The sequence below is a fragment of the Anomaloglossus baeobatrachus genome, chromosome 1 (assembly GCF_048569485.1).
Source record: "Anomaloglossus baeobatrachus isolate aAnoBae1 chromosome 1, aAnoBae1.hap1, whole genome shotgun sequence".
Classification (NCBI taxonomy): domain Eukaryota; kingdom Metazoa; phylum Chordata; class Amphibia; order Anura; family Aromobatidae; genus Anomaloglossus; species Anomaloglossus baeobatrachus.
In genome coordinates, this window is record NC_134353.1 from 470,446,163 (window position 1) to 470,470,582 (window position 24,420).

The 24,420-nt window shown below is 50.3% G+C and overlaps 1 protein-coding gene across 2 annotated transcripts in view; it reads left to right on the forward strand.

The window, feature by feature from the left end:
- CELF5 (CUGBP Elav-like family member 5) overlaps window positions 1-24,420 on the forward strand; it is a 283,992-nt gene that overhangs the window by 99,159 nt on the left and 160,413 nt on the right. For both annotated transcript variants that reach the window (XM_075314707.1, XM_075314717.1), the window contains exon 2: window positions 22,914-22,996. In XM_075314707.1, coding sequence (XP_075170822.1) covers window positions 22,914-22,996 — 83 coding nt within the window. The remainder of the gene's footprint in view (window positions 1-22,913; window positions 22,997-24,420) is intronic.

Here is a 24,420-nt window from a genome sequence, read left to right on the forward strand (position 1 = left end):
AGCCAGTCCCAAGAAATGTGCGTTGGGACTCACGGAAGCCCGCTACTTGGGCTACGTGATAGGCCAAGGAGTGATTAAGCCCCAAATTAACAAGGTTGAGGCGATCCAGAAGTGGCCTAGACCCCTGACCACGAAGCAGGTTAGGGCCTTCCTGGGTATCGTGGGGTACTACAGGAGGTTTGAAAAGGATTTTGCGGAACTATCAGCCCCCTTGACGGACCTTCTCAAAGGCAAGAAGTCCGTCATGGTGCGCTGGACTCCGCAGGCCGAGGAGTCCTTCCGGGCCCTGAAGGGGGTCCTGTGCGGACAGCCCGTTCTTGTACACCCTGATTTCCGGAAGGAGTTCATAGTACAGACTGACGCCTCAGAGGTCGGCCTGGGGGCAGTGTTGTCTCAGGTGGTTCAGGGGGAGGAACACCCCGTCACCTTCTTAAGTAGGAAGCTCACCCCTCCCGAACGGAATTATAGCGTAGTGGAGAAGGAGTGCCTGGCGATCAAGTGGGCCTTGGAGTCCCTACACTATTACCTGCTGGGACGGCAGTTTCGCTTGGTGACGGATCACTCTCCACTGGTCTGGATGAGGTCCGCCAAGGAACGGAATGCCCGGGTTACCCGGTGGTTCCTTTCTCTGCAGAACTTCCGGTTTACGGTTGAACATAGGGCCGGTGGGTTGCAGGGCAACGCCGATGCCTTGTCCCGTGGCCCGTGTTTGATGGCGGGAGTTCAACCCCGCACGCTTGAACTGAGGGGGGGGGTATGTGAGACTGTGACCGGGGTTATCTATGACGGCCGGTATGTCTCGCCCCGGTTGTGCTCACTCCATGATAGAAAGTAAATCCACTCTAGGGTTAATGCTGTTTCCCTACAGGCTGAAGGAAGGGTTAAATGGAAACAGGAACAAGGGCAGGTGTGCCGGGTGTGAGGGAGTGAACAGAACTCCCTGAGTTCTCTGCTGGAGAGGCACATGTATATTGTTGTGGACTTTTGTTTGGACATTAAACCGTGTGCTGTGAACCTTAATGCCTGGATCCCGTGTCTTCTGCTGCGCAGCCGACCACGCTACCTCACATTATATATACTGTGATACAGACATCAGATATTATATGCAGGATAATATGTGATGGTATATGTACCCTGACTACAGACATCAGATATTATACTGTATCCTGTACATAACACCTGATGTCTGTGTACACATTATGCCATATACAGAATCATGGGTGGATCTAGGTTTTCCTGCCAAGAATTCAGTTTGGCGCCCACTCCTATATGCAGCTTATGCAGTTTGAGTAGTCGTCATGTGACCGCTCATACGTCATTTTCACACTTAGTCACGTGCTGACGAGCTGCTCTTCCTAATTCTCTCAACGTTCTGTGAAATACTACAGCCCATAAAGAGAAGCAGGAAGAGAAGCTAATTGTTACCATAAGTATGAAAATGCGAGTGGTCATGTGAAGCCTGATGGAATTGGCAAGCAGAGCTGAATCCTTACAGTGAGTATATTACATGTTGTTAGGATTGGGCATGCTACGGGGCTTAAATGTATTGTTAAAGGGGTTGTCAAGGTTTATGATGAATATTTGTAGTTACGCTATATGACTGCAGACTGCTGAATTCTCACAGCTTGCGGACTGCACACTGTCATGATTTTCCTGTCCTGTGAATGAGCACTCACAGGACTATAAAGCTCTCACGGCTGACACCAGAGAGTCCTGACAGTGTGCAGTGTGCATGCTGTGAGGATTCAGAAGTCTGCAGTCACATACAATTACTGCAGACTTTCATCACAAACCTGGACAACACCTTTAAGGCTACTAACATAAATACTAAAGAAGAAACTCTTGTGGCCATGTAATTTTACAAGTCATGAATTGCTACATGTGTACAGGATCATAACCAGTAAAAAGTACCATATTTTTAGTTTTATAAGACGCACCAGATTATAAGACGCACCCCAAATTTGAAGAAGCAAAATAGGAAAAAAATAATTTTTACTGTTAAAATGACAGTCCATCTTACAATCCTAGTGCCTCTTATAATTAGCTCACCAGGGGGGGAGCGGCAGTGATGGAGTGGCTCAGGAAGGTCACAGGAGGCAGGGTAGGTGATGCTGCGGGCTCGGAGGAAGAAGTGTCGCGACTGAAAAGAGTTAAGGCTACTTTACACACTGCGATATCGGTCCCGATATCGCTAGTGTGCGTACCCGCCCCCATCTGTTGCGCGACACGGGCATATCGCTGCCCGTGCCGCACAACATCGCCCAGAGCCGTCACACATACTTACCTGTCCGGCGACGTCGCTGTGACCGGCGAACCGCCTCCTTTCTAAGGGGGCGGTCCGTGCGGCGTCACAGCGACGTCACTGAACCGCCGCCCAATCGCAGCGGAGGGGCGGAGATGAGCGGGACGTAACATCCCGCCCACCTCCTTCCTTCCGCATAGCGGCCGGGAGGCAGGTAGGGAGACGTTCCTCGCTCCTGCGGCGTCACACGCAGCGATGTGTGATGCCGCAGGAACGAGGAACAACCTCGTTACTGCTGAAGTAACGATAATTGGGAATGGACCCCCGTGTCGCCGATTAGCGATTTTTCACTGTTTTGCAACGATGCAAAATCGCTAATCGATGTCACACGCAACGGCATCGCTAATGCGGCCGGATGTGCGTCACGAATTCCGTGACCCCAACGACTCCGCATTAGCGATGTCGTAGCGTGTAAAGCCCGCTTTAGTGTGCGGAGGGTCGGCGATACTGCGTGCTCGTGGGGTGTCACAGCGGCGGGCGCCATTGATCTGCCAGCGGGCTTGGAGGACGGGGTGTCACGGCTCAAGAGGGTCAGTGTGTGGCAACGGAGGGTCGGCGATACTGCGGGCTCGTGGGGTGTTGCAGTGGTGCAACCACTGATCTGCCGGTGGACTCCTGGGTCCATTGAATCGCCGTCAGTTGACGCAATGGACTTCAAGAAAATGGCAGCAGAGGCAATGTGTGCATAGATTGGTCTCCGTGGCCATTTTCTTGAAGTCCATTGTGTCAACTGCCGGCGATTCCAAGCAGCCTACAGTCCAAAGGCAGATCAATGGTGCCCGCCGCCGCGACACCACAAGGGACAGCAGTATCGCTGACCCTCCGCTGCTGCACACTGACCCTCCTGGGCTGCTCCACTGTAATGACAGCCCCTCCAAGCCCTCAGTATCACCGAGTCTGCACCACCACTGCCGCCCTGGTAAACCATATGCGGTTTCTAAAATGCACCACCATTTTTCCCCTAGTTTTGTGGGAAAAAAATGTGCGTCTTAAAAACCGAAAAATACAGTATATAAGTACATGATCAGAACCACCAGCAGTCCGAAATACATCACTAGCACCCTCATCATTAAAGGTATATATCACTAGGACCACCATCAATACATGACTACAGCACCATCCACTACAACAATATATTGTAATGTCAGGTGAGCCCCATATACAGTGCCTACAAGTAGTATTCAACCCCCTGCAGATTTAGCAGGTTTACACATTCGGAATTAACTTGGCATTGTGACATTTGGACTGTAGATTAGCCTGGAAGTGTGAAATGCACTGCAGCAAAAAAGAATGTTATTTCTTTTTTTTTTTTTTTTTAAATTGTGAAAAGTTTATTCAGAGGGTCATTTATTATTCAACCCCTCAAACCACAAGAATTCTGTTTGGTTCCCCTAAAGTATTAAGAAGTATTTCAGGCACAAAGAACAATGAGCTTCACATGTTTGGATTAATTATCTCTTTTTCCAGCCTTTTCTAACTAATTAAGACCCTCCCCAAACTTGTGAACAGCACTCATACTTGGTCAACATGGGAAAGACAAAGGAGCATTCCAAGGCCATCAGAGACAAGATCGTGGAGGGTCACAAGGCTGGCAAGGGGTACAAAACCCTTTCCAAGGAGTTGGGCCTACCTGTCTCCACTGTTGGGAGCATCATCCGGAAGTGGAAGGCTTATGGAACTACTGTTAGCCTTCCACGGCCTGGACAGCCTTTGAAAGTTTCCACCCGTGCCGAGGCCAGGCTTGTCCGAAGAGTCAAGGCTAACCCAAGGACAACAAGGAAGGAGCTCCGGGAAGATCTCATGGCAGTGGGGACATTGGTTTCAGTCAATACCATAAGTAACGTACTCCACCGCAAAGGTCTCCGTTCCAGACGAGCCTGTAAGGTACCTTTACTTTCAAAGCGTCATGTCAAGGCTCGTCTACAGTTTGCTCGTGATCACTTGGAGGACTCTGATACAGACTGGTTCAAGGTTCTCTGGTCTGATGAGACCAAGATCGAGATCTTTGGTGCCAACCACACACGTGACGTTTGGAGACTGGATGGCACTGCATACGACCCCAAGAATACCATCCCTACAGTCAAGCATGGTGGTGGCAGCATCATGCTGTGGGGCTGTATCTCAGCCAAGGGGCCTGGCCATCTGGTCCGCATCCATGGGAAGATGGATAGCACGGCCTACCTGGAGATTTTGGCCAAGAACCTCCGCTCCTCCATCAAGGATCTTAAGATGGGTCGTCATTTCATCTTCCAACAAGACAACGACCCAAAGCACACAGCCAAGAAAACCAAGGCCTGGTTCAAGAGGGAAAAAATCAAGGTGTTGCAGTGGCCTAGTCAGTCTCCTGACCTTAACCCAATTGAAAACTTGTGGAAGGAGCTCAAGATTAAAGTCCACATGAGACACCCAAAGAACCTAGCTAACTTGGAGAAGATCTGCATGGAGGAGTGGGCCAAGATAACTCCAGAGACCGGTGCCGGCCTGATCAGGTCTTATAAAAGACGATTATTAGCTGTAATTGCAAACAAGGGTTATTCCACAAAATATTAAACCTAAGGGTTGAATAATAATTGACCCACACTTTTATGTTGAAAATTTATTAAAATTTAACTGAGCAACATAACTTGTTGGTTTGTAAGATTTATACATCTGTTAATAAATCCTGCTCTTGTTTGAAGTTTGCAGGCTCTAACTTATTTGCATTTTCTCCAACCTGCTAAATCTGCAGGGGGTTGAATACTACTTGTAGGCACTGTACATGTATGCATTCCTGGATCACATGAATTAACAACTGCCAGTATGTCCTTAACAACAACTCCCAGCATTTTCTTACAATTGTTATCAGTATTTATCAGACTTTGGACAATACAGGAACCACAGTACTGATGAGAAGCATTGAGTATCACAATTAAACATATACACCCAGGTACCTAATAGGTAACATCTTCTCTGATCGGAGTCATCTTATTCTTTCTTCTGATTCTTGTCCAGTTGTCATGATGACTTTTCACATCTACAGCTCATCTCTGCAGACTTCCATCTTCTTCGGTCTTCTGCAGCACATCTCGACATTGTGCCCTTAAAAATAGTGGCATAATTATAATGCTCCTAAATAAAAATATATTATTTACGCTGTGCGCCTGAATAAATAATTGCTCTTCACTGTACTGCTTGCACAACATATGAACCACACAATATCCTTCTTATGGTACATGGCCTCTTCTTTCAGTACTGGGCCCCCTCTTCACACCATCCTCTACATTGTGTCCCCACTTTATTTCCAAATATCTATACTGTGCCCCCCTCCTCACACTCCTCCTCCTGAGCTGTACCCTCACGATGTCTCCCATGCTGTCCCGTCTCTATACTGCCCTCACCCTCAGTACCAAAATCAATATACTGTACCTCAGTCTCACTTTACCCCTCCTCAGCATACTGTGCCCTCCATACTGTGCCCTTACACTGGCCACCATTCTGCCCCTTCTCTATACTGTCTACCTCCTTCACTATACAGTCACTATACTGCACCTCAGTCTCACTTTACTCAGCATACTGTGCCCTCCATTCTGTGCCCTCACACTGGCCACCATGCTGCCCCTTCTCTATACTGCCTACACCCTTCACTTTCCAGTCACTATACTGCACCTCAGTCTCACATTCCCCCGATTCAGCATACTGTACCTCCATATTGTGCCCTCACACTGGTCACCATGCTGCCCCTTCTCTATACTGCTATACTGCTTACCTTCTTCACGACCCAGTCACTATACTATACCTCCATCTCACATTCCCCCTCCTCAGCATACTGTGCCCTCACACTGGCCACCATGCTGCCCCTTCTCTATACTGCTATACTGCTTACCTTCTTCACTACCCAGTTACTATACTATACCTCCATCTCATATTCCCCCTCCTCAGCATACTGTGCCCTCACAGTGGCTGCCATGCTGCCCCTTCTCTATATTGCTTACCCTCCCACACAACCTAAGGCCCCGTTACACGCAACATCGCTAACAAGATATCGCTGGGGTCACGGAATTCGTGATGCACATCCGGCGTCGTTAGCAACGTCGTTGTGTGTGACACTTACGAGCGACCGCTAACGATCCCAAATACTCACCAAATCGTTGATTGTTGACACGTCGTTCCTTTCCCAAATATCGTTGCTCGTTCTGGACGCCGGTTGTTAATTCGTTCCTGAGGCAGCACACATCGCTACGTGTGACACCCCAGGAACGACAACAGCGTTCCTGCGTCCTCCGGCAACGAGGTGGGAGTGACGTTCATTCGGCTGCTCTCCGCTTCTATCGGTGGCCTGCTGTGTGACGTCGCTGTGACGTCGCACGAACCGCCCCCTTAAAAAAAAGGCTGTTCGCCGGCCATAGCGACGTCGTTAAGCGGGCTTTACACGCTACAATAAATCTAACGATGTGTTGGCGGGGTCACGTCGTAAGTGACGCACATCCGGCATCGTTAGTGTTGTTGTAGCGTGTGACAGCTACGTGCGAGTGCGATTGAATGTAAAACCGTTCATCGGATACACGTCATTCATTTCCTTAAAATTGCACGTCGGGTTGTTCAATGTTCCCGAGGAAGGAGGTGGGCGGGATGTTTACGTCCCGCTCATCTCCGCCCCTTCGGCGGCCGGCTGCCGCATGATGTCGCTGTGACGCCGAACGTCCCTCCCACTCCAGGAAGTGGATGTTCGCCGCCCACATCGAGGTCGTATGGACAGGTGACAGCAAATAATCGTTTGTGCGACACGGTCAACAAATTGAACGTGCTGCACATACGATGGGGGCGTTGCAAATCGCATAAGATATCGTATGCAGAATTGAAAGGTGTAAAGCAGGCTTTAGGAAGGTAAGTTGGTGTGACGCGTACCAGCGATATTCTTTGCCATGGGCAGCGATGTGCCCGTGACACACAAACGATGGGGGCGTGTGCGATCGCTAGCGATGTCACTGCGTGTAAAGCAGCCTTTAGTCTCTATACTGTGCCCCCTCACACTTTTCTCCACCAATTTTGTGCCCTCACACTTTTCTCCCATCAGGCCTTTCTACCCCATACTGTCTCCTAACATATCCCACCAGCTCCAGATTCTTACTGTCTACTGTTTTTGACACATTTCCACATATTATTTATACTGTCTCCTCACTCATTTCACCCTTCCCCTTACAATAGCTACAAACTTCCAAACGTCTTGCCCCCCTCCCCCATACTGTCCTCTCACAATAAATTACACTGCAAATCTTCAGTTTCTTAAGCTCCATTGGAGCCCTTACTGTACTGATCTTCACCGCACGCAGGTGAGTGATGTTAGCAGTCAGATGACCTGATCACGCTGCTGACGTCGCCCTGACCTGGTAATGCTGGTGGCCAGAGTTACAATAGTACTCGCTTCTGAAAGCGCAATTGAATTCAGGGAGCCGGGTGCTGCACCTTCTCGGAGCCGGCTGTCTTTTTATCAGCCAGCTCAGAGAATGGCTGAATCCCACTGTGGGGGTGACAAACTGCAGAGACACTTTGGACCGACAGATCAGGTGGTCCGATGGTGCCCCCCTGATGGCTGTGCAGAGGGGAAACGTGCCACCTGCTCTCCAAAGGTACGCCCCTGTACAGTGTAGGAGAATACATGACTGGTATACGATATACTATGATCCAGATATCAGAGGTTATACAACATAAACATTATTGTATACAGTCTGATGGGTGTATTGCTGTATATCATACATTGTACAGTGGATGTGGTATATCATGTACACACATACACAGTGCCCTGTACTGATCACTATGGGGAGATAAGGTATGCACACCAGTGACTATGTAAGGGGAATACATGGAATAGCAGAAACTTCTGTGTGAATACTGACTTGAAAAATCCAATAGCTATATGTAAGAGTGAAAATGTGAAAAATGGAATCTGCATTACTGCCATGAACATATGAATCAAGAGAAATTTAGCTACTGAATGGATCAATGCAATAGAGCCCCAACACTACGCCAAAGTATTTCTCTACGTATGCGCACCATGTACCATTACCGTGTATGGTAAGTTTTTTAACTGCATGAGAGGACACACACAAGCTAGGGACCCCAACATAGAGAAATACTTTGGCGTAGTGTTGGGGCTCTATTGCATTGATCAATTCAGTAGCTAAATTTCTCTTGATTCATATGTTCATGGCAGTAATGCAGATTTCATTTTTGACATTTTCACTCTTACATATAGCTATTGGATTTTTCAAGTCAGTATTCACACAGCAGTTTCTGCTATTCCATGTATTCCCCTTACATAGTCACTGGTGTTGCATACCTTATCTCCCCATAGTGATGTTTTTTTAGGTTTTTGCACCCAGTTCAGACTTAGAATGGTGTTCCAAACGTTATTCCTTATTGTTAGTAGTTTTTCGTTTGTGAACCCTCCCCAACCACACCTATTGCCAATCCATATCATACGCATAAATAGCCTGGGTCTCAGCTTCCCATACACGGTAAGTTTTTTAACTGCATGAGAGGACACACACAAGCTAGGGACCCCAACGTAGAGAAATACTTTGGCGTAGTGTTGGGGCTCTATTGCATTGATCAATTCAGTAGCTAAATTTCTCTTGATTCATATGTTCATGGCAGTAATGCAGATTCCATTTTTCACATTTTCACTCTTACATATAGCTATTGGATTTTTCAAGTCAGTATTCACACAGCAGTTTCTGCTATTCCATGTATTCCCCTTACATAGTCACTGGTGTGCATACCTTATCTCCCCATAGTGATGTTTTTTTAGGTTTTTGCACCCAGTTCAGACTTAGAATGGTGTTCCAAACGTTATTCCTTATTCCCTGTACTGATCACACCTGGCCCTGCCTATAGGCCCTCACATATGATATATGTGTCGCGGGCGGAGGAGGTGACGCTGCGCTCACCCACTGCTCGGGTCCGGCTACTGCTGCTGCTGCTCGGTGGTGGCTCGAGCGGTGGGCCGGATCCCGGGGTCTCGAGCGGCGTTGACACCACCGTTGCTCTGGACGGGGATCCCGGGAGCGATGACAGGGAGCAGCTTGGATGTTGGTTCTCCCCTCCGTGGGTAGGGGGTTGGTTGTCCCGGGGCCCGGTGAGGGTTTGGGGATGCAGGCGGGTTATGGGGCCTGGTGAGGTGCAGGGTCGCGGGGGCAGCGCTGTGCCGCACGGCACAGTGGTACTCACTCAGCCAGTAATCCTCACAGAGTCTCTGGTCAAACAAACGGCTGGATGGACGGGTCCCACAGGCGGCTGCGGTTGTTCTCCTTCCAGCAGGTTGATGGTGACTGCCTTTCCCTGCACCTGTGTTGTGTTATGGTTCCAATGGATTCCCACCGGTAACCCGCTCCCCAGCTTGGATGGATGCTGAGGGAGCCCCTTTTGCCCGCAGGCTCTGGCCCTGGGAACTGTAGCCTTGGCGGTGACTGTTCCCTCTACGGTGTGAGCTGTTGCCTTCAATCGGGTCTTGGCTGCTGGAAAACCCCGGAGGTTCCCTTCGCTAATGGATTTGACCGGTTTTACGGCGACTCCTAGCCTGGTCGGGGTCCGTAGGCCCTGCCGGATGGTGCTGGCTTCTCTTTACTCCCCGATCCGGTACCGCCGGGCCACCGCCCGTCCATGGTCCATACAGTTTGCTCCAATTAGCCTCTCCTGCAGACGGTCACCACCGTCTGCCAACCTTGCTGAGTGCCCGGGCCACACACCCGGACACGGTCAGTCTGCTCCTCTACCACTCCTCTCCAAAACTTGTCTGAAACTCTTCCCGCCTCCAGGACTGTGAACTCCTCGATGGGCGGGACCAACCGCCTGGCCCACCCCCTGGTGTGGACATCAGCCCCTGGAGGAAGGCAACAAGGATTTTGTGTTTGGCCTCAGTGTGCCTAGCCGGGGTGTGGGGTGTTGGTGTAGTACCTGTGATGACCTGGCTTGTCCAGGGCGCCACATATGAGCCATACAGTATAATGTGTGCTGTCCTGCAGGCTCAGGTGTGATCGGTGCAGGACTCTGTGTAGTGAGGTCTGTGGTCTCTGCTCAGTGTGAGTTATTGCAGGGCAGGGAGCTTTCCTCCAGATCGCGTGACCCGGCACTGACAGCCCGACCTGATCTACAGGACACGAGGCTCCTGCAGTAACTCACACTAAGCCCCAGCAGAGCGGCCGCCGAGCTGATAATATCATCAGGAGGTGAGCGGCGTCCTGCTGCCTCCTCACTGCAGCCCCCTGCCCGGCGCCATGATGGATAAGCTCACACCGTCATCATGGAGGCCTCCGACAAGCTCCTCTCTGGCAGGAGCAGGCGTGACGTCACTTCTGCAGACACCGCCCACACGGCGTGCCATGGGCGTGTCTGCAGCACAGTGATGCGGCCGGCCTGAAGCTGAGCTACTAGTGATGGGCAGTCCGGCTCTTTTTGGTGATCCAGTTCCCATGGCTCCGTTCACCAAAAAGAGCCGGATCTTTCAGCTCGTTCTCGGCTCCTTATTAAATATGTGTTCACCGCAGGTGAACACATATTTAAGATTATAGTAACGCCGAAAAAGCCCCGCCCACCCGTGGCTAAGCTCCGCCCACTTACAAGCGCCCAATGAGATTGCTGAGTAGGCGGAGTTTATCCGCGGGTGGGCGGGGTTTTGACTGCGAAAAGAGCCGTTTAAATATTTTAGCGGCTCACACTCGTGATCCGGCTCCTGTCGTTCACAGAAGGGAGCCGGATCTTTGTCGGATCGTTCACGACCGACACATCACTATGAACTACGTGAAACGTACAGTGCGGTCCTCCAGCGGCCTCGAACTGCAGGTAGTGCACCGGCCCAGGGGTGGGGGGTGTGGGACTTGCCCTCCCGCAGGCCAGACCGCCCCTGCATGTATGTGTATGTATGTGTGTCGCCCTGGGCAAGCCAGGGGACACGGGTCACAACACCACCACACCCCACACTCCAGGTAGGCACACCTGCTAACCAGAAACCCTTGTTGCCTTGCTCCAGGAATCTGATGATGCACACCAGGGGGTGGGCCAGGCGGTTGGCTCCGCCCACCGAGGAGCTCACAACTCTGGAAGCAGGAAGGAACCAGGCTGAAGAGCTCAGGGAGAGCTGGAGTGAGGAGTCTAGTCAGGGAGGAGGAAGTGGAAGGAGTGAGGAGTAGCCCAGGCAGGGGCTAGAGTAAACAACCAAGAAGTGACAGAAGGAAAGAAAGCCTGAGAGCCCAGCTGTGTGTAGGGCTAGAACAGCAAGGTCAGCGACGGCGGTGACTGTTTGGAGGGGGACCGTTTGGAAGTTCCTGGAAGGACCCCGTTGGCTGTGTGCCCGGTGGTCTGGAGCAGTGTTCCGAAGGACAGTCAGCACCAGGGCAGTGGCCTCTCGGACCCCGGCAAGGCTAGGAGTCGCCGAATTTGCCAAATCCGTCAGTGACGGGGACGCAGATCCCCCAGCAACCAAGTCCCGATTGACGGCAACAGCCCGACCATTACCGGGGAGACACCGCCACCGCCAAGGCACCAGTTTCCCCAGGGCCAGCGCCTGCGGGCAAAGTGTAGGGCTCCTCCGGCCCAGATTGCAGCCGGGGAGCGGGTAATCGGAGGGAATCCACCGCTACCATCAGACAACATAGGTGCAAAGAAGAGTAACATCACCGTCACCTACCGGGAGTGCAGGTGCAGCCGTCTGTGGGACCGTCCTACCAGCCGTTGGTTTACCGTACAAACTGTGTCCGTGTGTCAGGCTGAGTGAGTACCATAGTGCCGCAAGGGACAGCGCTGCCCCCGTGCCCCTGCGCCCTCCAGGCCCTACACTTCACATCTCATCACCGGGCCCCGGGATCACCAACCCCTACCCACGGAGGGGCAACACAACACCTGGCTGCTCCGCATCACCATCCCCGGGACCCCCACACTGAGCAGCGGTGGTGCAATCACCACAACCGTGGGTGGCGTCACGAACTATAGCAATCCCCACACCCAACAAACACCCCCTTTCACTCACGGGCGAGGAGTGTCGCTCGAGACACCCCGGGATCCGGCCCACGGCTCGAGCCACCAGGAGCAACTGCCGGACCCGAGCAGAAGGGGTGAGCGCGGTGTGCTGACACCCTCCTCCCCGCCCGCGACAACTTGGCGTCACGAACAGGATCTTACCGCTCTGCCGTCAGGTAGAGGTGCGCCTTGTTACCGCCGGAGGCATCCGGCAGAAAAATTTCAGAAGCCGCCATCTTTGGCGCGAAAAGTTCCCGCTCGAGCGTCTTCTCGAGCAGTAGAAGCGCGAAGGCCAAAACCCCGCCCGGAGAGAGGAGGGGCCAAAAAGAGCTAAGGGGGACGCGATGGCGGCTGGCGGCATGTAGTCGCCGCTATAAAAGCAAGGACGCCAGGACCTTGCCAGAAAACCGTTCCTGGAAGCAAACAGCAAAGACACCATGTGGATGCCGTCCCGAAACACCGTGACCCCCGCGCCGGGAACCGCAGCGTGGGTGGAGGTCCGGACCGCGCAGCTCCATCTAAGGCTGCAGGTCAAAATACAGCTCCTCCTGGAGGAGTGGGAGACCGACATGGCGGACGTTTTGGCAGCCGTGCGGAGACGCGAGGAGGAAGCGGAGGAAGGGAGGGTGAGTGACCCACGCCCCTATGTCCCGGAGGGACCGGTCGCTGCGGCTGAGGGACCCGGTCCAAGCCCTCTCCCCCCCGTTGCCTCCCTCGCCACCCGTCTCGGAGGCCGTGACCCCGCCACTAGGCCCGCTACCACCGCAACCGGTAGCGATACCCAGCCCGTCCGCCCCAGCGGACCGACCTGTAGCCGGAGCCCGTAGCAAACCAGAGGCATTGCCTTGGAAGGCCCCAAAGATTGTGCCAGAGACAGTCCCCGAGCAGCTTCCCGAGCCGGAGCCGATGACCCGCTCCGAGCCGAGGGCCCAACTGCGGAAAGCCCCTGTGCCCATCCCCCACACCTCGGCTGAGGTGGCGCCGGGTTGTCGCTGCAAGGCAGCGCCCAAGGCCATGACACCGCGGGATACGCTACCCACCTTCCTGACAGTGGGTAACGTGCTGGATGTCCCGCGGGGCTCAACCCGTGCGCCGGAGCCATACTGGGACAGGGAGCCGACCAAGCTGGGCCTGGAGATTGCGGAGAGGGAGCGAAGGAAAGCCGAGCTGGTGGCCCGAGCCATAAGGGAGAAGGAAAACCTGCGGCAAGCGACCTTCCGTGTCCGGGGCCCGTTCTACGAGGGGCAGGTGAGGCGATTCGATATCCGCCGGGGCTACGGGTTCATATACGAACCGGGCCTGGAGGCCGAGGTGTTTGTAGCCCGGCGGGATGTACATGCTCACCTGCCCGAAGAGCATCCTGGCCGCAATTTGATACCGGGAGACATGGTGCGGTATACTCGGCACTGCGGAGAGAGGGGGTGGTTTGCCCTGGATGTGAAGCTGAGGGGCAGCCCGGAGAGCAAGGTGAGCTCTGCACCCCCTCCCTCGGAAGAAGCCGCAGACGGACCGGAGTAGGGCAGCGGATGCCCGTTGCACCGTCCCCGTGGGGACCACCAGAAGTTTGCTGTTTGTTTGTTTGAAAAAGTTGAAAGTTTTGAAAAATGGAAAAACACTGATTGAACCGAGTTTTCACCTGATTCACCGTGTGATTTGCAACCGGCTGGAGCCGGCACCGTTGTCCCCGTGGGGACCGTTTAAGTTTTGCATGGGAACTATCCATGGACAAGCCCGTGAACTCTGCAGGGCAACCACAAACGTTAAGTGGCTTGTAAATATGTTGGGTACCGTTACCGTTTCCGCATGCCGCCTCCGGAGAGGCAGGTTGGATGGAGGGCCCTGAGCAGAGCAGGCCAGGGCCCCGCCACCAAAGGAACCGGTGGCCACCCTCTGGAGGGCAAGGACAGATCCCGCTCGGGTAACTTGTGCTGGACTGTGGGTCAAGGGGTGCTGCCTGGGTTTTAGGGGCAGCATCAGGGCCAGGTTGCTTGGGTGGGAGAGAGCGGAAACCGTGACCGTATACCGTTGCAACGTTTAAGTAAATGTGCCTCCCGTCTTGGGAAGAGTTTTTGATTAAAAATTTATTGATGTTTGATTAACCCTTGTTATCCCCTTTTACAGAAAAATAAAACCGGTGTAGGACGGCAGCCCGCGGACGGTCTGCATTTTGCTAAGGGGGAATGTGTCGCCCTGGGCAAGCCAGGGGACACGGGTCACAACACCACCACACCCCACACTCCAGGTAGGCACACCTGCTAACCAGAAACCCTTGTTGCCTTGCTCCAGGAGTCTGATGATGCACACCAGGGGGTGGGCCAGGCGGTGGGCTCCGCCCACCGAGGAGCTCACAACTCTGGAAGCAGGAAGGAACCAGGCTGAAGAGCTCAGGGAGAGCTGGAGTGAGGAGTCTAGTCAGGGAGGAGGAAGTGGAAGGAGTGAGGAGTAGCCCAGGCAGGGGCTAGAGTAAACAACCAAGAAGTGACAGAAGGAAAGAAAGCCTGAGAACCCAGCTGTGTGTAGGGCTAGAACAGCAAGGTCAGCGACGGCGGTGACTGTTTGGAGGGGGACCGTTTGGAAGTTCCTGGAAGGACCCCGTTGGCTGTGTGACCGGTGGTCTGGAGCAGTGTTCCGAAGGACAGTCAGCACCAGGGCAGGGGCCTCTCGGACCCCGGCAAGGCTAGGAGTCGCCGAATTTGCCAAATCCGTCAGTGACGGGGACGCAGATCCCCCAGCAACCAAGTCCCGATTGACGGCAACAGCCCGACCATTACCGGGGAGACACCGCCACCGCCAAGGCACCAGTTTCCCCAGGGCCAGCGCCTGCGGGCAAAGTGTAGGGCTCCTCCGGCCCAGATTGCAGCCGGGGAGCGGGTAACCGGAGGGAATCCACCGCTACCATCAGACAACATAGCTGCAAAGAAGAGTAACATCACCGTCACCTACCGGGAGTGCAGGTGCAGCCGTCTGTGGGACCGTCCTACCAGCCGTTGGTTTACCGTACAAACTGTGTCCGTGTGTCAGGCTGAGTGAGTACCATAGTGCCGCAAGGCACAGCGCTGCCCCCGCGCCCCTGCGCCCTCCAGGCCCTACACTTCACATCTCATCACCGGGCCCCGGGATCACCAACCCCTACCCACGGAGGGGCAACACAACACCTGGCTGCTCCGCATCACCATCCCCGGGACCCCCACACTGAGCAGCGGTGGTGCAATCACCACAACCGTGGGTGGCGTCACGAACTATAACAATCCCCACACCCAACAAACACCCCCTTTCACTCACGGGCGAGGAGTGTCGCTCGAGACACCCCGGGATCCGGCCCACGGCTCGAGCCACCAGGAGCAACTGTCGGACCCGAGCAGAAGGGGTGAGCGCGGTGTGCTGACACCCTCCTCCCCGCCCGCGACATATGTAATATACGGTATGAGTGGATTACAGAAAACAAAACATATACATACAGTATATGTGTAATATATATATTATATACATCCAAATATATACAGTATGCTTGTGTGTATTACACGTGTGTATATATATATATATATAATATATATTATATAAAAATATACACATATATTTAAATATATATATATATATATATACACACGGTATGTGTGTGTATTACACATATATATTACATAAAAACATATACACATATATTATATACATCCAAATATATACAGTATGTTTGCGTGTATTACACATGTATATATATTATATAAAAGCATACACATATATGTGAAATACACGTGTGTGTGTGTATATATATATATATATATCTCAAACACGGTATGCGTGTGTGTATTACACATATATGTTACATAAAACATATACACATATATACATACAGTGTGTATATATACACTGTATATATATGTATATGTATATATACATGGTATGTGTGCGTGTGTATTGCACATACTGTATATATTACATAACAACATATATACTGTATATGGGAGGCTGTTCAGACATCCTGGAGACGTAATCACACATCTTCTGTGGCATGGTTGCCAACTTGACTTTCTTTATTTTTGCTGGACTTATCAAAAAAATTGGACAGACAATATTTTAAAGCCATAATAAATGATGATCGGTGACACTTGTTTTCAGCCAGTAATTCTTCTATGAACACGTCACTGTAAATTGTAACATGATGATTAGAGTCAGAATAATCTGGATAGGTTTCTTCAGCTTCGAAAAGATCATTGACGCCTTTTTTTTATGGACAGGACCAAAAGGTTTCATATTTTTACGGCCTGTCCTGTAATTCTGGATGGTGCCAGCACTGTTGTGTGAATGTAGCGTTGTGCACATTTTTTTCTCTTCATGTAATCCCACAGTGGCTAGCTAATGTAATGGTAAGGGCTCTGTGTGGGCCATGTAATCCCACAGTGGCTAGCTAATGTTATGGTCAGGGCTCTGTGTGGGCCATGTAATCTCACAGTGGCTAGCTAATGTTATGGTCAGGGCTCTGTGTGGGCCATGTAATCCCACAGTGGCTAGCTAATGTTATGGTCAGGGCTCTGTGTGGGCCATGTAATCCCACAGTGGCTAGCTAATAAGTCAGGGCTCTGTGTGGGCCATGTAATCTCACAGTGGCTAGCTAATGTTATGGTCAGGGCTCTGTGTGGGCCATGTAATCCCACAGTGGCTAGCTAATGTTATGGTCAGGGCTCTGTGTGGGCCATGTAATCCCACAGTGGCTAGCTAATGTTATGGTCAGGGCTCTGTGTGGGCCATTTAATCCCACAGTGGCTAGCTAATGTTATGGTCAGGGCTCTGTGTGGGCCATTTAATCCCACAGTGGCTAGCTAATGTAATGGTAAGGGCTCTGTGTGGGCCATGTAATCCCACAGTGGCTAGCTAATGTTTTGGTCAGGGCTCTGTGTGGGCCATGTAATCCCACAGTGGCTAGCTAATGTTATGGTCAGGGCTCTGTGTGGGCCATTTAATCCCACAGTGGCTAGCTAATGTAATGGTAAGGGCTCTGTGTGGGCCATGTAATCCCACAGTGGCTAGCTAATGTTATGGTCAGGGCTCTGTGTGGGCCATGTAATCTCACAGTGGCTAGCTAATGTTATGGTCATGGCTCTGTGTGGGCCATGTAATCCCACAGTGGCTAGCTAATGTTATGGTCAGGGCTCTGTGTGGGCCATGTAATCCCACAGTGGCTAGCTAATGTTATGGTCAGGGCTCTGTGTGGGCCATGTAATCCCACAGTGGCTAGCTAATGTTATGGTCAGGGCTCTGTGAGGGCCAGATCATCACTTCAGGACTCCTTGCTCTTCTTTATTCTCAAGATGGTTATTAATGATATTTGCTATATGTTTGGGGTCATGGATCTGCTGCCGAATACATTTGGAGACAATCAGATGCCTCGCTGTATTATATAATGGATAAGCATCTGCCTGTATTTCTCAACTTTGGGGTCAACATTAAAGGGAACCTGTCACCAGATTTGGCCACTATAAGCTGCGGCCACCACCACTGGGTTCTTATATACAGCACTCTAACATGCTGTATACAAGAGTGCAGGCCACTGTGTAGAACATAAAAATCACTTTATAATACTCACCTAATTGGCAGTGCGGTGCAGACTGGTCGGACGGGTGACACTGTTCTCCGGTTCTGGCACCTCCTCTTCAGCCATCTTTGTCCTCCTTCTTCTGAAGTCTGGGTGCATGACACGTCCTACGTCATCCACACTAGCCAGCACTGAGGTCCTGCGTAGGCACACTTTGATCTGTCCTGCTTAGGGCAGATCAAAGTATTGTAAGGTGCCTGCATTGGACCTCAATGCCGGCTAGTGTGGATGATGTAGACTTCAGAAGAAGGAGGACAAAGATGGCCGAAAGAGGAGAGGAGACACCCAGTCTGCACTGCACCGCCAGTTAGGGGAGTATTCTAAAGTGATTTTTACGTTCTACACAGCGGCCTGGGCTCTTATATACAGCATGTTAGAATGTTGTATATAAGAGCTCAGTAGTGGTGGCCGCAGTTTGTAGGCCCCAAATCTGGTGACAGCTTCCCTTTAATCCTGAACAAATATCCAACTCCATTTGCTAAAATGAATCCCCAAACTTGCTAGGATCCTCCACCATGTTTCACTGTTGTCTGCAAACTCCTTAATGCACCATGCTACAACTCTGGTGAACAAACTGACTTCTGTTGAAACCATTTATTTTTTTAATTTTGACTTTTCCGTCCAGTGCACCTGCTGCCATTTGTCTGCACCCCAGTTCCTATGGTTTCGTACATAGTTGTGTCACTTAGCCTTGTTTCCATGTCAAAGGCTTTTAACGCAATTCTTCCATGATGACCACTTCTGGACAGTTATCTGAACAGTAGAGGAGTGCAGCTGGGTCTCACTGGTTGTTTCAGTTCTGAGCTTAAAGTACTGTTGGCCATTTTCTGATTTTGAAGGTGCTGCACTACTTTTCCTTTGCTTGCAAGTGTGTCTTACAGTCCTTACATTGCCAATTTCTTGGTGATGTTTCAAACTAGCTTGAGCAGCACTTCGTGATACCCCAGTCTGCTTTAAAAGCTTTGCTGGGGAGAGACTTGCTGCAGCATAATTACCTTGTGTCTTGTTGCTGTGCTCAGTCTTGTCATGGTGTATGACATAATACAAGTATAACGTTGTGAGATTTTGGCTGTTTCTCACCCACTTTAAGGGTACCGTCACACTTTAGCGACGCTCCAGCGATCCCACCAGCGAGCTGACCTGGTCAGGATCGCTGGTGTGTCTCTACATGGTCGCTGGTGAGCTGTCAATCAGGCAGATCTCACCAGTGACCAGTGAGCAGCCACCAGCGACGCGTGGAAGCGATGCTGCGCTTGGTAACTAAGGTAAATATCGGGTAACCAAGCAAAGCACTTCGCTTGGTTACCCGATATTTACCTTGGTTACCAGCGCACACTGCTTAGCGCTGGTTCCCTGCACTCCTAGCCAGAGTACACATCGGGTTAATAAGGAAACCGCTTTGCTTATTTACCCGATGTGTACTCCGGCTACGTGTGCAGGGAGCAGGGAGCCGGCACTGGCAGCCTGAGAGCGGCGTACGCTAGTAACCAAGGTAAATATCGGGTAACCAAGCACAGCGCTTCGCTTGGTTACCCGATATTTACCTTGGTTACAGCTTACTGCAGGCTGCCAGAAGCCGGCTCCCTGCTCCCTGCACATTCAGATCATTGCTTTCTCGCTGTCAAACACAGCGATGTGTGCGTCACAGCGGGAGAGCAACGTCCAAAAAATTAACCAGTACTGTGTGTAACGAGCAGCGATTTCACAGCAGGGGCCAGATCGCTGCTCAGTATCACACACAGCGAGATCGCTAATGAGGTCACTGGTGCGTCACAAAAAACGTGACTCAGCAGCGATCTCACTATGTGAGAAGTACCCCTATAGCCTCCTATACAGCTGTTTGTTTCCGTTAATGACTTAAGGGGGTTTTACACGCTGCAACATCGCTAATGCGGAGTTGTTGGGGTCACGGAATTTGTGACGCACATCCGGCCGCATTAGCGATGTTGCTGCGTGTGACACCGATGAGCGATTTTGCATCGTTGCAAAAACGTGCAAAATCGCTCATCGGTGACATGGGGGTCCATTCTCGATTATCGTTACTGCAGCAGTAACGATGTAGTTCGTCGCTCCTGCGGCAGCACACATCGCTATGTGTGATGCCGCAGGAACGAGGAAACTCTCCTTACCTGCTTCCCGGCCGCAATGCGGAAGGAAGGAGGTGGGCGGGATGTTATGTCCCGCTCAGCTCCGCCCCTCCACTGCTATTGGGCGGTCGCTCAGTGACGTCACTGTGACGCCGCACGGACCGCCCCCTTAGAAAGCAGGCGGTTCGCCGGTCACAGCGACGTCGCCGGGCAGGTAAGTATGTGTGACGGGTCTGCGCGATGTTGTGCGGCACGGGCAGCGATTTGCCCGTGTCGCGCAACAGATGGGGGCGGGTACCCACACTAGCGATATCGGGACCGATATCGCAGTGTGTAAAGTAGCCTTAAGTTACAACCTACATATGAAAATGATGATCATTATCACCTTTTTGGTTACTCATACACCTGACTATAAAATACTGCAAATTCCCTGACTTTTTGCAAGTGTACCTAGAAGAAGAATGGATCATGTTTTTAAGGCAACAGACGATCATATCAAATATTGATTTGATTTCTCTTTTGTCCATTCTTTTGTATGTTAATTGATTAAAATAAGCTAATTACACGTCTGTTTGTAATCATTCTTCCTCTGCAACAATATTTCCACATCTACCTAAAACATTTGCATAGTACTTTGTGTGGCATATACAATATATCTCATAAACGTGACTACACTTCCCACATTTTTGTAATTATTTATTATATATTTTCATGGGACAAAACTGGAGATATGACACTGTGACACAATGTAAAGTAGTCAGTGTTAACTGTATAACTGTGTAAATTTAATGTGTCCTCTAAAAAAACTCAGCACATAGCCAGTAATGGCTAAACCACTAACAACAAGCGAGTACGCTCCTATGTGAAAATGGCCAAATTCTGCCCAAAGTGTCAATATTTTGTGTGGCCTTAACTCTCTTGGGCATGGAGTTCTCTAGAGCTTCACAGGAGCCACTGGAGTCCTTTTCCATCCTCCATGACAACATCACGGAGCTGGTGGATGTTAGAGACCTTGCACTGCTCCACTTTCCATTTGAGGATGCCCCACAGATGCGCAATAAGGTTTAGGTCAGGAGACATGCGTGGCCAGTCCAGCACCTTTACCCTCAGTTTCTTTAGCAAGGTAGTGGTCATCTTGGCGGTGTGTTTGGGGTTGGTTTCATGTTGCCATGCACTGCATACCAGTTTCTAAAGGGAGGGAATCATGCTCTGCTTCATTATGTCACTATATATTAGCATTCATGATTCTCTTAATGAATTGTAGCTCTCCACAGCTGGCAACACTCACGATGCCCCAAACCATGACACTCCCACCACCATGCTTGACTGTAGGCAAGACACCCTTGTCTTTGTACTCCTCACTTGGTTGCTTACACACATGCTTGACACCATCTGAATCAAATAAGTTTTTATCTTGGTCTCATGAAACCACAGGACATCTTTCCAGTAATCCATGTCCTTAGTATGCTTGTCTACAGCAAACAGAGGGCTTTCTTGTGCATCATCTTTGGACAACAGCCATGCAGACCAATCTGATGCAGTGTGCGGCGTATGGTCTGAGCACTGACAGGCTGACCCTCCACCCCTTTAACTTCTGCAGCAATGCTGGCAACACTCATATGTCTATTTTGAAAAGACAACCTCGGGATATGACGCTAAGCATGTGTACTCAACCTCTTTGGTCGACCATGGCGAGGCCTGTTCTGGGAGGAACCTGTCTTGTTAAACCGCTGTATGGTCTTGGCCACTGTGCTGCAGCTCAGTTTCAGGGTGTTGACAATATTCTTCTAGCCTAGGCCATCTTTATGTAGAGCAACAATTCCTTTTTTCAGATCCTCAGAGAATTCTTTACCATGAGGTGCCATGTTGAATTTCCAGTAAACAGTATGAGCAATAACATCAAATTTAACACATCTGCTCGCCATTCACACATGAGACCTTGCAACACGGAGTCACATGACACCACTGATGGAAAATGTCTAATTGGGCACAATTTAGCCATTTTCACTAAGGCGGGCTTTGCACACTACGACATCGCAGGTGCGATATCGGTGGGGTCAAATCGAAAGTGACACACATCCGGTGTCGCTGTCGATATCGTAGTGTGTAAATCCTTTTTGATACGATTAACGAGCACAAAAGCGTCGTTATCGTATCATTGGTGTAGGGCCCGACATTTCCATTATTTGGCAGCAGCGACAGGTACGATGTTGTTCCTCGTTCCTGCGGCAACACACATCGCTGTGTATGAAGTCGCAGGAGAGAGGAACATCTGCTACCTGCATCACCGTGTCTCACGCCGGCTCTGCGAAAGGAAGGAGGTGGGCGGGATGTTTACGTCCCGCTCATCTCCACCCCTGCGCTTCTAGTGGCCGCCTGTCGTGTGACGTCGTTGTGACGCCATGCTTAGGAAGGAGGCGGTTCGCCGGCCAGAGCGACGTCACAGGGCAGGTGAGTGCATGTGAAGCTGCCGTAGCGATAATGTTCGCTACGGCAGCAATCACAAGATATCGCACCTGCGACGGGGGCGGGGACTATCGCTGCAGCGTCGGTAACACATTGTTACCGATGTTGCAGCGTGCAAAGCTCGCCTTAGGGGTATACTCACTTTTGTTGCCAGTGGTTTAGCCATTAATGGTTGTGTGTTGAGTTTTTTAGAGGACACCCCAAATTTACACTGATATACAAGTTGTACACTGACTACTTTACATTGTATCACAGTATCATGTATAATAAAATATTTACAAAAAATGAGGGGTGTATTCTTTTTTGTGATATACTGTATATTACACCATTGGACCAGTTGAAAATCATGGCCTGTCTGTTGTTTTTCTAGTAAAGTAACATATTTTGCAGAATGTACCACTTCTTGATTGTATGTTAACATGCACATATTACCCTGTCCATGACATAATAATCAATGTCTCCCTCTCATTGCATTCCTCAGGCTGTGCCTTCCTCACATACTGTGCCAGAGACTCAGCCATAAAAGCACAAACGGCCCTGCACGAGCAGAAGACTCTTCCTGGGGTGAGTAGAAATTGCATAGCCTGATCATGGTTTGAGGTTTAGGGTTAGGGTCAATGTCGGCGACAGCGTTCAGAGAAGACAAAATGGGTTTAAATTACATTCAACTGCATGGCAGCCTCCTGTATCATTTACATAATGATTGTGTGTTGCTGTAGGAATCTATAGAATGATGGGCTATCAATCAAAGGTTTCATGTGAACAGAACATTTTATAAACATTAAGGTGTTCAGCAGAGCATGTCATAAGAAGAAAGTGATATATGCTGGGATCTGCACAGTGCTTCTCGTTTCAGGGGAAAATATGCATTATAAACACACTGCACAAGGATTTTTGGAATAATGGACGCTTCCCAGTGGGATTGGTGGAGAATATTATAATGAATAGATATAAAATGTTATTCTATATTAAGTTGATAAAAGCGTTGATGTGAACCCCATATCTGTTTATGAGGTCTATAGGGACAGAAAAATCTCATAAATCATGCCCTGAATGTGTTTCATTTAATTTAGATGCTGAAGAAAGCTATGGATCTATGACATGTTATAACCTTTATGTGGTTGTGTAGGTAATACAATTAAAAAGTTACAATGGCAAGCAGAAAAAGCAAGCAAAAGGCAGTGTATGTATCTTTTCTATATATGCCAAAACATATTACTAAAACACTGTCAGCTGAAACTGAAACATTGCTCATCAATCGGCAAAATATTTGGAGTAATATACCAAGGATGAAATGTGCAGGCAGTCCCTGGTTACACACTGGTAACGTTCTGTAGTTTTGTTGGTAACTCGGACATGTATGTATGCTGGAAAGTACTTGGCTCGCTCCGGATTGCTTCCGCCATGCATTCTTATTCTTTCTTGCGTCAAGAGCGCCACATCTCCTGCCCCTTTCACAATAGGCCAGGACTTACAACCATATCAAGGCCTAGATTGCTGTACATCAGAAGGTTCGAGACTGGATGCAGCCAAAAGTCAAAGAGATGCAGCACACAATGGCGAAAAGGAACGGGAAAAGAGGAGTCGTGAGTATTAGTTGTCTGTTTTCTTGTTTTTTGGGGTTTTTTTTACACTAACAATCACCTCTGGCCAACCTGATACTCGTTGTCCAGGTCATCTTTCTCCCTTTGTATGGAGCACCACATCCCTTGCCTCTTTGCTATATGTCAGGACTTCAAGCCACATCCAGGCCTTAGAGCATACGGTACGTCATAAGGTCACAATGGTAACGATGTGTTCTTATGATGCGCAGCAGCCTCTGGCCTGGACATGGTCGCGAAATCTTGTCAATGCGATGGCGGAAAGAGGAACAGATGGCAAGCATTGGGGCGGCCAGTGAGGTGCGCATTAGTTTGCATTTTTTTTAACCATTTCTCAACTTGCCATCCTGTCCTCCTCTTTCTGTTATCGAATGCTCCGCATTTCCG